Genomic DNA, 16,479 nt, shown 5'->3' on the forward strand with positions numbered 1-16,479 from the left:
TACGCTTGAAGCAAAGCTTTTTGCAGTCCGAAGTGGTCGTTATCTATCAAAAATAACTTGAATTACCTTTACGAAATGGAAAGCGTCACAATGAATAATGAACCTATTTGCATTAGCGATTTTGAAATGCTCGCCAAAGAGCGGTTACCAAAGGCCGTATTCGACTATTATGCTTCCGCCGCGAATGACAAACAGACACTGTTTAAATCTACTGCAGCCTTTAAACGGTAAGAGTGTCATTACTCATTAAAGTAGATTTGAATTAGTTGCAGCAAATTACGAAAATACACAAATTCTTCATCTTCATTCTGAAATTGGAGTTAGCATCGTTTAAGAGATTATGTAATGCCGTACAAAAGGCATGGTAGAAAACGCGAGTAGTGGACTACGGACTACGGATTACGGACTTCGGATTTTGGACTACGGATTACGGACTACGGATTACGGATTACGGACTACGGACTATGGATCACGGACAACGGATTACGGACTACGGATTACGGACTATGGACACAATCTTTAAAAAAATGCGAAGATGTTGCCTTCACTCAATAAAACATTTTGGCATTTTTCACATATTTTTTCAGGCTTTAGGTAAATAAAAGATTTTAGCAAAATTTCAGCATAGGTCACCAGACAATTTGATAACATGGCGCTTTTTTGTGAAAATTAATGACGTTAGCAATAAATAGGATTTTCGTTACGCGTAGTGACTATGTCACGCAGCTAGGAGTTTTATGTTTTTTGTGCGCTTTTATAGGCTTGCTTTCTCGACAGTGCAAACTGTTACGCAAATTATTGATTTGGAGCGGTTTATTTGGGACTTCCTCGAGATAACATACGATCGTTTTATGTATCAAACCACCTTTTAAACGATTTCAATTTGCACAGAGTGTTTATTCATTACTCTATGAAAGGCTATACAGCAACATTCAAACATGCAGTCGCCCATAAATATTTGCATGTAAACGTGAACGAGAATAAACGCAACACAATGTTCATGTAAATAAAATAAAAAACGGCGGAAAGCACATTCAACAAATTCCATATAGTTATGCTATAATCCCATATCCCGGCTAGCACAATCACGTTGTATTAGCGTTCGTCAAACGTTAGGATAACGTTATTTATTAACGTTGAGTAACTTTTTTGTGAACTCGTAGGAACGTGGTATCAACGTTAGGATTAACGTTACAGCGCGACTTGTCGAAGCCGTTTTGTCAATTTGCTAGAAATGTTTTAATCAATGTCAATGACATAAAATCTACATGTATTCACAGGCTGGCGAACAATGACTCAGATGACTATAAGTTATCCGTATTCGCAATCTCGCAAACGAAGTTGCAGGAATTTTCAAATACCCCGAAATAATTCACGTTGTCTCAACCTTGATATCCAACGTTATCTTAACGCTGGTTGAACGTTTTTTAAACGTTGGCCGAACGTTGGCGCCAAACGTTGGCTGAACGTTGCATTAACGTCGGACATTAGGTTATATGAACATTGAGTTGAACGTTGTACGGACGTTGTATTAACGTCGCGCAACCTCGTACTCAGGGTCTTTACTCGTGGTCACGAGTAAAGACCCTGGGTACGAGGTTGAACGTCGCGCTGTAACGTTAATCCTAACGTTGATACCACGTTCCTACGAGTTTACAAAAAAACGTTTACCCAACGTTAATAAATAACGTTATCCTAACGTTTGACGAACGCTAATACAACGTGATTGTGCTAGCTGGGATATGGGATTATAGCAAAACTATATGGAATTTGTTGAATGTGCTTTCCGCCGTTTTTTATTTTATTTATATGAACATTGTGTTGCGTTTATTCTCGTTCACGTTTACATGCAAATATTTATGGGCGACTGCATGTTTGAATGTTGCTGTATAGCCTTTCATAGAGTAATGAATAAACACTCTGTGCAAATTGAAATCGTTTATAAGGTGGTTTGATACATAAAACGATCGTGTGTTATCTGGAGGAAGTCCCAAATAAACCGCTCCAAATCAATAATTTGCGTAACAGTTTGCACTGTCGAGAAAGCAAGCCTATAAAAGCGCACAAAAAAACATAAAACTCCTAGCTGCGTGACATAGTCACTATGCGTAACGAGAATCCTATTTATTGCTAACGTCATTAATTTTCACAAAAAAGCGCCATGTTATCAAATTGTCTGGTGACCTATGCTGAAATTTTGCTAAAATCTTTTATTTACCTAAAGCCTGAAAAAATATGTGAAAAATGCCAAAATGTTTTATTGAGTGAAGGCAACATCTTCGCATTTTTTTAAAGATTGTGTCCATAGTCCGTAATCCGTAGTCCGTAATCCGTAGTCCGTAGTCCGTAATCCGTAGTCCGTAGTCCGTAATCCGTAGTCCGTAATCCGTAATCCGTAGTCCGTAGTCCGTAAGCCGTAGTCCGTAATCCGTAGTCCGTAGTCCGCTACCCGCGTTTTCTACCATGCCGTAACAAAATTAATTATCCCACGTTGTAGTTCGTGCCAAAATCCAAATTGTAGTTAATCGTTGTTTATCAGACACAGTTTCTGTGTTAAATCATGGCATTAAACTTTTTGAACTCTGCAGTGTATTAAACTTTGACACATCCTCAGGACAGTTCTATCATTTCGTGTTGTGTAGTTCGTCTAAGGCACTCCGTGGCTACTGAGCTGGAACAAAATGATAAACAGTTTACATTAGTTTACAAATAACAGCACATCGTAGTAACGCAACGTAGTTCAACTCATCAACTATTCTCAACATAAATTATATAGCAATTATTTATTTCGATGACAGCTTGATTCATTATGTGTGTCTGCACACTGTATGTCCCTTTCTGTTTGTGTCAAGTATGTTATTATTAAAGTTGAATAAATAAATAAATACAATGCCTCTAAAGATTGATATAAAGTTCATACATATTCTCTGCACGATTCTCTGCACGATTAATGATCTGGATTCGATTTCAAAACTGTAGGCCTCTCAACGCGCTGGTCTGTAGGATCCCGCCTACGTTAAGGTGATTCTCCATTACCGGTCGCTTCACCCGCGCAGGCGAAGCGGCTTTTGAAATTCTGTCCATGCGACCGTTACGGGTCTGAAAAACAAAACGCGCTTAACCCGCGCGGGCGTCGCGGACGCAATGGAGAATCGCCTTTACGTAGCCCAGAAGTAGTTAGCTCACTGATGTTTCCTTCTTTTGCTCACATGGAAAAACATAGAAAAAAAACCCCAAAATGTTTGGTAGCTTCAAAAAAATCACTAGAGCTTACATCATTCTCATTAGACTCAGACTTTTGCCACGAATTCTACGCAATGTGTCTTCCGTTGACATGTCAACATCGATCCTTGGTGAGAAAATTGATGTGCCATTTTGTATCGCACCAACCGCCATGCACAAACTTGCACATCCTGATGGCGAAATTGGAACTGCAAAAGGTCAGTATTTGTGATGAAAAAGCCAGTTAACTCTAAATTTCGTGAAGTATATAGTGTCAAAGATCTAGGCAGATATACATTTCACTTTTTTGTAGAACTTTTCACATAGCTTAAAAAAACTCTATTTCTCTTTTCTCGCTTGCAATATAACTCCTTATCCTTTCAGCAAGAACGTGTGCGACTAGAAATTGTTCATTTCTTTTTAAATTTATTGTTTTCACTGTTTTTAAACATTGAATATATGAATATGCTTCCCCCTTCCCCACTTAACGATGCTGGCGACGCCACTGCATGTGTGCAACACCCATGACTCTGGGAAATAACTGATCGCCATATTGTTTATGTATAGCCAGTTCTCGCATTGGGACATGTATGACTCTGAGTTCCTGGTCATTTACAAGTCTTGAAGACGTCGCCGCCAACACCGAAGGATTAAAATGGTTCCATACGGACATCTTAGTGGATCGAAATGCTATGGCAAGCGTCATAAGACGTGCTGAAGCTTCTGGTTATAAAGCAATCGTATTAACCGCTGACATGCCGATCTGTGGTAAACGACACAATGATATTCGTTGTCAGTTTACCGTACCACCGCTCCCAAATTTTAAAAAGGTATTCGAATCCAGGAATATGACAAAAGTCGGTCCTTCCAATATAGACGAAGTTCATGATCCATCAGCAACATGGGACACGGTCATTCCTTGGTTGAAGTCTATTACATCATTATCAGTGGTAATGAAAGGCATATTGACCGGCGAAGATGCAAAACTCGCTGTAAAATACGGTGTTGATGGTATCATTGTTTCAAATCACGGGGGTCGGCAGCTAAATGGTGTTCCCGCGACGGTATGTAACAAGTTAATGTATTCCGGCTGATTATTCCTATTCATGTCCAATTTCCTTTCAATGGACCTTTTCCATTAGACGATCTAGGTAACAAGAAGGAAATAAATCACCACAGCTAAAAAGAGCATACCAAAATGAGTATAATTGCAAAGTTCTGCCGCAAAATGTCATGTATTACGGAAAATATAGCTACGCAAAGTAGCCAATTTTTGTATACTTTTTTACTATACGGCCGGAAGCGTTTAACTAATTTAGTTACACACTTCCGGCATTGGTAAAAAAAGTATACAAAATTGCCAAATTCGCATGGCTATATTTTCTGTACTTTACGATATCTTGCAGCCAAACTTGGTAATTTTACTAAATTAGGTATCTACTTTTTGGAAAATTCCTTTTTGTTGCCTAAATCAAAAGTAGGTCGATTATGCCTTTTGCATTGGAAAGGTAAAGATGCTATTCGATCGAACAAATATTTTTCGTAATATTTGAAAGAATGAATTTACTACATTCTGATTAATTATTAAATCAAAAGAATTCTAAATTTAACTGATAGTTAAGTAGAAATTCAAGCAGATTTTTTCCTAGATAAAAATTATTTTTAAACAATCGCAAATAAATTTACCCTTTTTAATTACTTATAAGTATCTTTATATAGTGTTTAATTACCACTTTAGTTCTTGTAATTTGATTAATATAGCAAGTATATCTATCAAATTCATTGATTATTGATGGGCTATCTCTGTTTAGATTGAAGTCTTACCGTCAATAGTGTCAGCCGTCGGTCATGACATCGAAGTGTATCTGGACGGTGGTATCAGGTTTGGTTCAGATATTTTCAAAGCATTGGCTTTAGGAGCGAGAGCGGTCTTCATCGGGCGACCGATCTTATGGGGTCTTGCCCATCAGGTATAAATCAACTTATAATTTTATCCTTATATTACGCTACCGTGCAAAGGGTGTAAAATGGCAATATTTTTTAAATAAATAAATAGATAAACCATTTATCAATACTCCATATGACAGCCAATCGACTGAGTTGCATAGAGTACATATACATATATTTTCCCTGCAATATAATATAAAGACAATACGAAAACACGTCTACATATATCACATCTATAGCCCCTATATCTGTTTTGTACGATAGTACGTTTTTAAAATTAACTTCAAGATTGTGCATATATGATATATCCAGAACTTTCGTAGGTAATAGATGATGGAGTTTATGGTTTATCGTTAACTAGCACAAGTCTTTTCGTCCCACCCACGAATGCTTCATATCAATAGTAGCCAAAACATCTTAGCTACATCTTCATACGATAGATCCGGAAAAATGATACGCATGTCGGGTTCTCTCGATAGTGTCAGGAAGATATTTTGTCAGACCGTAGTGGAAGGTGGTAGTCTAACGTTATTACATTAACGTTGAGATAGATATTTTCCCAGATATCTCCTGTAATTTACATAAGATTATGGTCGATTGATAAACAGTTACAAAACGACACCATTGACAAAGATTTGTCATACAGTGTTAAAAGAAATTTCTTAGCTCACTTCACAACCCCCCCCCCCCCCGAAACATTCAGTTATGTTATCGCAAACACTGACTTAAAACCAGTCTATGATTTTTTTAATTCGAATTAATAAATAATCTCGTTAATTTGAAGGGTGAAGAAGGAGTGTATAGAGTTTTACAGATTTTCAAAGAGGAGCTTAAAATCACAATGGCACTTTGTGGTACTGTTCATTTATATATATACCATCTATCTTTCGCAAAATTCATGAAATATGTTGAGCAAAGAAAAAGGAAAATAAACCAAACCACCACGTTTTTGCTATTTCGTTCTGTGTATTCCTTGACTGGCCTGTCTATTCATTTCCCCATTTAAAAAAAGTAATGAATTTGACCCTGTTTGGAATGTGTTCTCGTTTGTGCAATCAGAAATAAATAATTATATTTTCCAAAATTTCCCACTCTTTCGAGATCACGGAAATATCAGACCTAGATGTATGCCTTACCACGTGACCTGCAAGTACTCAAGTCAAGAACACCTTTACACAACGGTGTGATAACTTCTCTTGTCAGGATAGTCTTGCAATAAAAAAGTAAACCAAATTCAATAAGTTATAATTTCTTAAGCTGATGAACGTTTTTCCTGATTTTTGAGGGTGTGCAAGCTTGGGAGATATTGTGAAAGAAATGGTGGTTCGTGAATCATGCATTGTACCAATCTAAACTGTAAATTTAACAATTTACCAAGTGAAACACTGCATCTAAATAGAATAATGATTCCATTAAAATACACAAACCATCGTCGAAATGAGCGCGGGAAAAGCAGCATTGCATAAAACATTCCGTAGTTTTGGCACATTGAGAGGAATTTCCCGAGCACAAATTATTACCAAACTCTCGTTGGAAGATAAAGACTTATATTATAAGGGAGCATTTGTGTAGAAATATCCTTACCTTCTATAGCGAGTCACATGCAAGGTTAGTGAAATTTAGGCGTGGCATCGATAAATGGGAGGGAGGCACATATTCATATATTCATGTTACCAGACTTCAAAGATAATCGATTTGAAAAGAAAATGATCGTTCGGAAAATGAATATTAAATGTGGCCTAATGCATAGTTTAAAGTGCGCTGATGATGAAGTGCATGCGTTGATTTTATTGCACCTCGAAATTTAGTACAAGGGCATTTCATTGAGCTTCACTCAAGTTATTAAGGTGTGTACGACTGCATGTAATATGGTCTTGCTTATTACTTGCTAATTATTTCTGTATTATGCATGTTAACCTGTCCTATATAAATAACCGTATAGCTCACACACATATATTTTCCAGCGTACCTTTAGTAACAGTTCTATGCCACGCTGTCCAACCATTCTTCTTCTTGTTAGTTACATCAGCGCCGTTTGAACTAGACATTTTACCATTTCCAGCGTACCTTTAGTAACAGCTCTATGCAACGCTGTCCAACCATTCTTTTTCTTGTTATTTACATCAACGCCCATTTCAGCAAGAAATTTGACCGTTTCAAGCGAACATTCAGCAACAGCAGTGTGCAGCGCTGTACATCCGTATGCATCCTTGACATTTACATTGGCGCCCTTTTCTGCAAGATATTTTGCCATTTGCAGCGTACCTCTAGTAACAGTAGTGTGGAGCACCGTCTTCCCGCTACTCATCTTCCCAATTACATCAGCGCCCTTTTGTACAAGAAATGTTACTAAAATTCGGGCGGGCGTACGTTCGTTAACAGCGAAGTGCAGCACTGCCCATCCATCTATATAGGCCTAGGCCTGGTCCAGCTAGGCCAGATCAAAGCACATAGTGTAAACGCGGCTTAAGTTATAATAAAACATCTATAATTTGCCGGAATTTGTGATTTCGTAACGATAAAAAATAGACTTGTCGAACATCGAATTATATAACCGGAAATTGAAATATACGTTTCATATTTCGAAAACTTCCAATGAATGTAGCTTAGAATATAACTTAGGGCATATGTCACCTAGCATAGACACTGCAGAAATTGGAGAAATTGAATAATACTTCAAAACATTGTTAGAAAAACGATTTATAGATACTACACAAAATATATCATGCATATTTAAAGCTTGCACACAGTAAAAACGAATCTGATTTAATAACCTTGTGTATACGTTAAGCCTCAAAATGGCCTTTTCACAGCTGTCAGATATGTATGATGAGCTGTCAAAAGATCGCATAATGCGTATTCGGAAGAAAAACCAAAAATTTTAAATTTATTCAATAGTTTTTTCTTTGATAGCGATACAGTAATGCACAATGTGAGCCAGCGATCAGATTTTCTGGTTGAAACGTCATAAACACCAACTTCTGCGGTGTTCCTGGCATGACATGCATGAAAAGTAAATACTATATTATGGCCCATCCCCAATACAACTGCTTTTCCTGTCGTGTAGTGACATCCCATGGAATTCTCAGCCAAACAACAGGAATGTCGTACAAAGTTCAAGTGTCACTACTCAAAAAGGCGGATACTAGCTTGTGTCGATCATTTCTTTGTTATATTTTGCGCGGTTAAGCTTAAGAACCTAAAGCATTACGTGACGAAAAGCCTAATTTGCTAAAATTATATTAGTGAAAATAAAATTTGAGATATGGTTCATGGAGTTATACGGTAATTTTACTATAATTGCATGACAGATATTTTAAGTTGTGAACACGTTTTAACATTGATTGGATAAGCAAAAGACAATCTCTAGACTATTACGTCAACGCGCTAAGGTAAACCTAAAGAAAACACGAAAGCTGGACCTAGCCTCTAACGCCAACCCACAATTGGAACCTACAACGTCGATTGGCTATTTATGGACCATCCCACTAGCGCACATAGCGAGTACAGATGCTTCACCTTTAATCATAAAATGGTGTGCACAACAACAGAACCTTCAGCAGAGAAAGAGGGAGAGAGAGAGAGAGTGGACTCCAACTTAAAACCAAACTCCAACAGACATAGAAGAAGACAGTACAAAGTAACCAACGCAAATTCGGTGATTTCAAACAGACTCGCGTAGAAATAAATAAATAATTAAATAAATAAAATACCTTATATAAATAAATCTCTTTCCCGTGATATTCGATGACGTAATCCAGTATTCAGCAGCATTTATCAACCAATAGTTTTTGGCATAGCGCGATGTTTTATTTACATCTGACATAATTTGGGGAGCTTTAGCCACATAGTAAATAATAACCCGTTCTCACCACATAAACTCGTCCGTCTATGACGTTCTATCCTGGCAACATGTCGCATCTCACGACTTTTATATTTTCAATTTCCGCAACTTACGTCTGTTCCAGTATTCATAAGACTTGATGTTTTGAGTGTCACAGTTTTGAGTGTCACCCGTAACTGACCATGGTCAACGAAACGGCTTTTAAGATCTTATGAAATTGTTTCGGTGTTTTGAATTTTTGAATTTGAACGATCAAAAAATGCTATTGCGAAACCAACACATACGAACGCATTTAAAATAGACACAATCAAAGGTGAGTCGAATTCTGCATCTCAAAAATTGGTTTGTAGTACACGACCTAATGGCAAGGGCAACCTCGTTCCCACAAATCTGGCCAAAACGATTGACTACACTCAATGATTTGTAGTTTTTTACACCTCCCTTTGCCCCCTTAATCAATGTTGAATCTATCCTAAATGCTTGAATGAGTTATGACACATCGCTCAACATTGATTTGTGGTGGAAAGTGGGAGAGTTTTGAAATAAATCACGCGACTGCCGTCAATGTTTTGGCCCCTGGGTGCGAGGTTGTGTTTTGGCCAGTATTACAGTAGCCTTGATTGTACTTGAGATCAGTGCCATCAGCCTGAAAGTACGCGGGCGCGGCGTTCAGGTGTAGCGTCTTTGTGCAGGCAAATCCCAAATATGGCGGCTTCGAATCAACAAGAAGGCAAGAAGCGCTCAAAAAGTTGGGTAAAACTAAATGTTGGCGGCACGCATTTCTTGACCACAAAGACCACGTTAAGTAGAGATCCTAAGTCATTTCTTTCGAGGCTTATCATGGAAGATCCCGAGCTTCCGACCGATAAAGTAAGTGCAGTTTTGCGTTCAATGAAATTCCATGTTCCAACTTGCAGCAATTTTATATCTAAAATTATGCCGAATATTTTATATCCATTTAGGACGAACAGGGAGCTTATATGATCGATAGAGACCCGAGATATTTTGGACCAATTTTAAATTATCTCCGGCATGGTAAACTCATCATAGACACAGGCTTGTCAGATGAAGGTATGATTTTACCAATAATTTTAACACCTGTTTTCAGTGAAAGGTTGCATCGCACATGCTTTATATCGAGTTTAAAACAAACTTAAAGTTCAATAGATGTATCCAGCCATGGGTTAAATTTTGACACAGGCACACAGAACGAAATTCAACACCAAAGCTGGGAAGAGAATTTAAAATTTGAAAAAAAATGACAAAGTGAAAGTTTGCCTATAAATATAGCCCTACGGATTTGGTAAATTTAGTACATATTTGAATCACATATTGTGATGCCAAATATACAATATTCCTGAACTTTACAGTATTATATTTCCCAAAATTTCAAACATTTTGCAACCTATTTACTTTTCATTATTTACTTATTATAAGATGTTCTTACAAGCTCTAGTCAGTCTAGTGTTATTACCCTTGCCTCTAGATCAGAATTTACAGTTTAACATATAGCTGGAATCATACATTGTTCATTTTGTAGATTTTAGTAGCACGGCCCATTTCACTATGTCTAAATATAAATTTGAACAAACAACAAAACCCCACTTCAAATATGCCACCTGAAAATTCTAGTCAATTTTTTCTGTGAAATGGAAAACTATGGTGTTGGTAATTAAACCCCCATTAATCACATGGCTAGCCTTCCTATGAGCAAATTACACAAAGTTGGCAATTTCAATTGCTCCTAGGGATGTAGGAGACCTACCATGTGATTTTCACAGCAAGGCCCACTTAACTGTGTCTAAATCTAAATTTGAACGAACAATGAAACCTCACTTTGAATATTCACCTGAGTATTCTAGTCAATTTTCTCTGTCAACAGCAAACCATGGGTAATTAAAGCCACATTTATCACATGACTAACCTTCCTATGGGCAAATTACACAAAGTTGGGAATCTCAATTGCTCCTTGGAATGTATAAGTAAACTACCGTAGAACAGCACAGGTTGGGCAGGAAGTTATATTTTTAGACAGAAAATTCCATTTTGTGAATTCAACTACTAAAATTTTGAAGGGGGCCTTGTTGGGTTAATGGTTTGGAAGAAGATGATGTTTTCGGATAACATTCTAATGTTATTTATGTTAAATTTGTTCAAATATGAACAAAACCAGTGCTTATACAATATGCAAAGCAAATTATTCATTGGCCACCAGCACAGACCTCTTGCTTCTATCACATTTAGGCTATGTGCACAGAAGCGTAGTTTTCAAGCATTTTCAAAATCGTTTTTGCCTATTTTATTGTTTTGACACGGTGTCCACACATTCCAAGGAAAAATATGCTAAATATATATATATAAATATATAAATATATATAAATATATAAATATATAGAGCTTCAACCTCTATCGTAAATTGATGGTGTTTGAAACCATTTTGGCATGAAAACAAATGTGAAAACCGTGTGCACATAGCCTTAGATTTAATATGTAGCATATTTACACTACACCTAATAAGAATGGCATTATATTTCTTCTAGGAGTTTTAGAGGAAGCAGAATTTTATAATATTACAGAACTTATACACTTAGTCAAAGATAAAATTAGACAAGTTCATCAAAAAACTCAGGTAAGAAATTTTTTCTCTCAAAACAATTTACATGCCTTAAGCCATGTAACACCATGCTGTTACATGGTGCAATTTTTCTTGCAATTCTTCTTTTAAGAGATGCCCACTAGTGAGGAGTCTTCAAAATGTGACTGTTAGAAACATGTATGGAGTGTAATAAACACAAAATTTTGTTAGTCACTAAATTTACATTTCTCAAAAATTGCATTGCAAGTTGCAAGAAAAATTGCAACCATGTACTAGCACCTTTAGTAAACATGATCTTAGAAATACACCACCCATATTGCTCAACTCACTGTTTTTCAAATTGCAGAAGTCATCGACAAAGCATGTGTACAGGGTAATTCAATACCATGAGGATGAACTAACGCAGATGGTTTCGTCGTTACCAGATGGGTGGAGATTTGAACAGTTAATTAGTGTTGGTAGCAATTACCAGTATGGTGCTGAAGACCAGGCAGAGTTCCTGTGTGTCGTCTCTCGAGATATCACAGACTCTGAGGAGCAAGTGGCGGCAGCCCAAAGTGAGAGAGCGAAGGTAGGAGTAATATGGATGAACATTGTAATGATTAATGCATGTTATTCATAGGTGACCCAAAATTGCAGGATAAATTTTTCAGTAATAACTAATTTGTTAATATAATGTAATTATACATTATTACATTATATTGACAAATTAGTTACCGAAAAATTTATTGTGCAATTTTGTGCTGCTCTGCTTTAATAGATATAAGTTGTCGGGTGTGAAATTCATTTGCTCGATTTTGAAATTTATTTTTGAACAAATGGTTAAGCCTGTTTTTATCAAGGCAACTTTGTTCATTTGAAGAACAACTATATGCACAATAGTTCATTCACCTACAAACAAATTTCCTATTTAAAATCAATTTTTAGTCATGTAACTCAAAAGTGAAAAAATCACAGAACATCTCTGCATATAACAAGTTTTGCAGATTTTATCTGTTTGACATTTGACACAAAACCAGTCCAATTTCTGGCAAAAAATGCACCAATTAATTATTTGAGACATGGCAGCATGGGTTAATTTCTGCAACTTTTCATCAGTCACTTCCTTAATTGCCAATGAATATCCCATTCTTTTTTAAAATTGATAAGCCTCATAAAGAATGCTCATGCCAGTCAATTTAACAGCACACTGCCCACCCTGATGCATATATTGTAATTGCACTTATATTGTATGGAAATATTGCTAGTATGAGTGTACATACATATACTATCTGGTGATACATACATTTACTACCTGGTGATACATACATATACTACCTGGTGATGAAGTATGCCTCAACTGTTTTCAACGTAATCAAGACCTTCTTTTGTTGTTTAGGCTTTACAAGAACGTGGCTCACGTCCCTCACGAATGTGAAAAATGGATTAACATGGTATACAATTAAATGTTAAAGGCCTACCAACATTGTTTCAAATATGGAAGGGCCTTCAATTGGCTGCTGGTCGGCTACTCGAGTCTACTTGTCTGTGATACATTTGGGATATATTTACTAAACACTTGTTCAACAAACATGTTATTTCAAAGATCTTATGCACTTCGACAGAACACAGGAGATATTACTATATATGCTGAGCTTAACATCATCCTGCCTCCTTTTTCATGGTGATTAAGGTGTCAATTGGGGACCTTCGTTTTAACATGCTAAATTTAACACACATAGTAAGTCACACCTTGGAATGGTGTCTCTGTACAGTGTCAAGGCAGAGTCCAAATTGACTGATAGAAATGCTTTGAAACACCAATGAGAAAATATTAATCACTAATTAAATCTTACTGGTAGACTGTCACTTGAAGCTGATCTTTTTTGAGAAGGAAACAATGGCAGCCTGTTCTTTCTTGTTACCCACTTTAATTTATGAAACTGCCAACAACTGTAAATAACTGGGCAACATTTATGAATATGTAAACTATAGATAGCTAATTTTATCTAAGAAGAAATAAACCATTTAAAATGTATATTTCATAATTTGTCTTTTTAACTAAGAATTCTTTTTGCCATTTTCCAACTTTACCCCATGTTCGTTAGTTTTCTTTCTCATCAAAATGAACGCCAAAAGGATAAAGAAGAGAGTCATAATATGATTATAAAAGTACATCTGTGTCCATGTTTGTATGATTGCATTAATATCTAACAGTATGAAAGCAACACTAAGATACTCAAAGCAGCGATGAAGAATCAACCAATTTATCCAATCATATGTGGTCTTCCATTCTACTGATGGTTGAATTAACTTCTCCATTAATGACTGGGCCAAGATGACAAGAGGTACACTCATAAATGTAAGGTAATAGCCTGGTCGAACACCATGCCAGAAAGCACTGAACAAAAATGTAGCCCACATTCTGAAAGAGACATTAAAACTAATGTTCAGTTGATCCTTTGGTACAAAAACAGGGCACATCTCTACTTTAACCAACCTGTGTTGCTTAAATGGGAATTTCTTGTAAAAATATTGAGCTAGCCACCACTGGACAGTCATGTTCCATGTCTTGGTAGTTTTATGAAGAGTTGGTGCAAATTCTGTCTCCCATAGCCTGATGTTTCGAATTGTTTCAAAACTATCATAAGAAAGCAGAACAAAATTCAGTATGAGAGCTAACCTTTCAAAATTTTAGATCAACCTGCTATTGTGGTTGGTTTTTCATGGTGCTAAAGATTTCAGATTTGTTTCTTTGACTAAATTGGGCAACCACACTGGCAATGCCAAAGTTATGACCTAAGGGGCTTTTAAGCAGTTGTTTCAATTATATTTAATAAGAAGTCCTCAAAGACCCTGCAATGCTTACTGCACCATGGTTATTTCTGCATGAAAGATATGAAACATAATACTTATCATACTCATATTTTTCTATCTTTTTATCTTCAGGAAATTCAACTGTTGGTCCTTGTCCTGGTCGACATTTGCACTCTTCGGGATATGCTCCTAAAGCCATAGACAAACAACTGCTCTCTGCCAACAGCCAACCAATATAGAACCTCAATCGAAACCAGCCAAACAAAGGTATCAAATATGCAATTTGGTATAACGTTCCCCAGGAATGATTTTCAAATGCCATGCTTGTAAGATGACTCACAGGGAAATATGCATTTAGGGGAATATAAATTGCTGCTAAAAAGGGAACATGTTTAAGTCTTTGAAGAACAACATTCAATGTTGGAATTGGCTTTGTCTGGTGAAGCATATCTACATAAGTAGTTAATCTGTAATAAGGGCCAGTCATCAGGCCACAGTAAGAATATCCATAACTAAAAGTATCGTATAATGAAACTTGTAGCTTGGAGTTTGCCGTGATCTCCTCTAGTTTCCTAGGTCTGTTTTTACAGCTCAGTTGGAAACCTTCAAATGCAATGGTACACATCTAAAATAAAACAAAATTCAGATCAGATATAGCAGGTATCTCTTGCGATTTCATGAAACACAAAAAGAACTTACCCTCAGGGTAACCAATAGCTGTACTGCATTTGAATAAGGAGGTGGTTGGGGAAGCCCGTACCAGTGACATGTTCGGAAGAAAAACAAATAACCAAACACATATAGAAATGCTGACCATGGACCATATCTGAAACCATTGACGATGAAAAATAGTGGTGGTTATAGTTAAAGTTAATGCCAATTTAATTGCTTAAATTAGGGTTGTTATTAGAGGCAGACTTTCATAGACAGATGGCTTGCTTCTATATTGAGAAAGGATTGTATTTTCAAAGCATGTGTAGATTAACTTAATCACCATGTGTCCTAAGGATTAGCAGTTCATCAAGTCATTGTTAGAAATATATATCAGCTTATCACCTTTTTAGGGACTGCATCACTGCATGCTCACATATGAGCCCAGTTGTCTGAGGTTAAAGAAGCGTTTTTAACATGCAGGCCCATGTGAACAACCCCTATAAAGCCTTATATAAGGTTTTCACCATAGGATTTAACCTAAGTGTAAGAAATCAAACATTCTGACATAATATATGCAAAAAGCTTTAGTGTAGGAGTTCAAACATTATTTTCACCCATGGAGCAGTTCCTATAATCTTGGCCATACAAACCCCTTCTAGGGCAAAGTACAAATATATGACCAGACCTAGCTATGCTGGCTATGCAGGAAATACATGTAGCAATCAAATTTCATTTCTGACAACATGCTAAGGATGGGAGAAAGCAATATTATTATTTTGTTTATATGCAATTCGTTGTAGCTTAGTTAACCTGAGAGCTTTAAAGAAAGGCAAAATACACAGCGCAAGAAAGATTTGACTCACGACGCTGTCCAGTCAATTTTAGCATAGTCAGCGAAAATACATCATGTCATAATTTTTAAGCTTACCTTGGACCGGCAATTTTAAGAATTAAAAAGGTGCCCAAGATTGTACAAAACGAATGCACAATTCCTCTAAAGCCTGAGGTAGCCACGATCATGACCAGACCGGCAAATAATGCAAGAAATTGCTTCCTTGAAGGTGAGCCAGATATTTTGACAAGATGTCCGAAAGGGATGGCTCCGAACAGCAGCAACATGTAAACCACGTCTTCGCGAGACATTTTGAAAATAATGGCCTAACTAATCCTCGCCACGCTATATTTCCACCGTAGTATTATGCAAATACAAAATAAATACTCTTATCTTCCAGTCAAGACCTTCTTATAAAGTAAATATAATATTGGCCATTTCATAATTTAAATACATCATGGTTTAGTAATTAGTATATAGCTCAGTGACACTGACACAGATGACTGGATGACACTGGATGACACTGAGCTAACTGAGCTCTATGTCACAGAAATATTTTGCCGGATATTTTGACGATATTTCGACGTT

The 16,479-nt window shown here is 36.7% G+C and overlaps 3 protein-coding genes across 3 annotated transcripts; 2 read left to right on the forward strand and 1 right to left on the reverse strand.

Annotated features, from left to right (window-relative positions):
- LOC114519483 (hydroxyacid oxidase 1-like) lies at positions 1-7,421 on the forward strand. The gene is made up of 6 exons (XM_028539622.1): positions 1-227; positions 3,289-3,440; positions 3,790-4,286; positions 5,034-5,192; positions 5,954-6,023; positions 6,455-7,421. Exons 1-6 carry the CDS (start codon positions 76-78, stop codon positions 6,520-6,522), a joined length of 1,098 nt encoding a protein of 365 aa, XP_028395423.1. The 5' UTR covers positions 1-75; the 3' UTR covers positions 6,523-7,421.
- Positions 7,422-9,711: 2,290 nt separating this feature from the next.
- Positions 9,712-13,626, forward strand: LOC114519534 (BTB/POZ domain-containing protein KCTD5-like). Its single transcript, XM_028539678.1, has 5 exons — positions 9,712-9,883; positions 9,976-10,084; positions 11,554-11,642; positions 11,956-12,180; positions 12,988-13,626. The coding sequence occupies exons 1-5, from the start codon at positions 9,719-9,721 to the stop codon at positions 13,024-13,026; spliced, it is 627 nt and encodes a 208-aa protein (XP_028395479.1). The 5' UTR covers positions 9,712-9,718; the 3' UTR covers positions 13,027-13,626.
- On the reverse strand, positions 13,608-16,337 carry LOC114519533 (lysophospholipid acyltransferase 7-like). The gene is made up of 5 exons (XM_028539677.1): positions 15,988-16,337; positions 15,105-15,231; positions 14,510-15,030; positions 14,089-14,229; positions 13,608-14,013 (listed from the first exon to the last, which is right to left on the reverse strand). Exons 1-5 carry the CDS (start codon positions 16,200-16,202, stop codon positions 13,650-13,652), a joined length of 1,368 nt encoding a protein of 455 aa, XP_028395478.1. The 5' UTR covers positions 16,203-16,337; the 3' UTR covers positions 13,608-13,649.
- Between the last annotated feature and the right edge of the window lie 142 nt (positions 16,338-16,479).

This window comes from Dendronephthya gigantea, unplaced genomic scaffold (assembly GCF_004324835.1).
Source record: "Dendronephthya gigantea isolate DGI-Jeju-01 unplaced genomic scaffold, DenGig_1.0 000013F, whole genome shotgun sequence".
Lineage (NCBI taxonomy): Eukaryota > Metazoa > Cnidaria > Anthozoa > Malacalcyonacea > Nephtheidae > Dendronephthya > Dendronephthya gigantea.

What these genes read in the sequence shown, in the direction of transcription:
- LOC114519483 (XM_028539622.1), top strand. Translation starts at nt 76, where the DNA reads ATGGAAAGCGTCACAATGAATAATGAACCTATTTGCATTAGCGATTTT. An exon ending in CGAAATTGGAACTGCAAAAG is followed by an intron (nt 3,441 to 3,789) that starts GTCAGTATTTGT and finishes GTTTATGTATAG; the next exon opens with CCAGTTCTCGCATTGGGACA. An exon ending in AATCACAATGGCACTTTGTG is followed by an intron (nt 6,024 to 6,454) that starts GTACTGTTCATT and finishes CTGATTTTTGAG; the next exon opens with GGTGTGCAAGCTTGGGAGAT.
- LOC114519534 (XM_028539678.1), top strand. Translation starts at nt 9,719, where the DNA reads ATGGCGGCTTCGAATCAACAAGAAGGCAAGAAGCGCTCAAAAAGTTGG. An exon ending in CCGAGCTTCCGACCGATAAA is followed by an intron (nt 9,884 to 9,975) that starts GTAAGTGCAGTT and finishes ATATCCATTTAG; the next exon opens with GACGAACAGGGAGCTTATAT. An exon ending in CACAGGCTTGTCAGATGAAG is followed by an intron (nt 10,085 to 11,553) that starts GTATGATTTTAC and finishes TATTTCTTCTAG; the next exon opens with GAGTTTTAGAGGAAGCAGAA.
- LOC114519533 (XM_028539677.1), bottom strand. Translation starts at nt 16,202, where the DNA reads ATGTCTCGCGAAGACGTGGTTTACATGTTGCTGCTGTTCGGAGCCATC. An exon ending in AAAAAGATAGAAAAATATGA is followed by an intron (nt 14,230 to 14,509) that starts GTATGATAAGTA and finishes TTCTTATGATAG; the next exon opens with TTTTGAAACAATTCGAAACA. An exon ending in TTCCCATTTAAGCAACACAG is followed by an intron (nt 14,014 to 14,088) that starts GTTGGTTAAAGT and finishes TGTCTCTTTCAG; the next exon opens with AATGTGGGCTACATTTTTGT.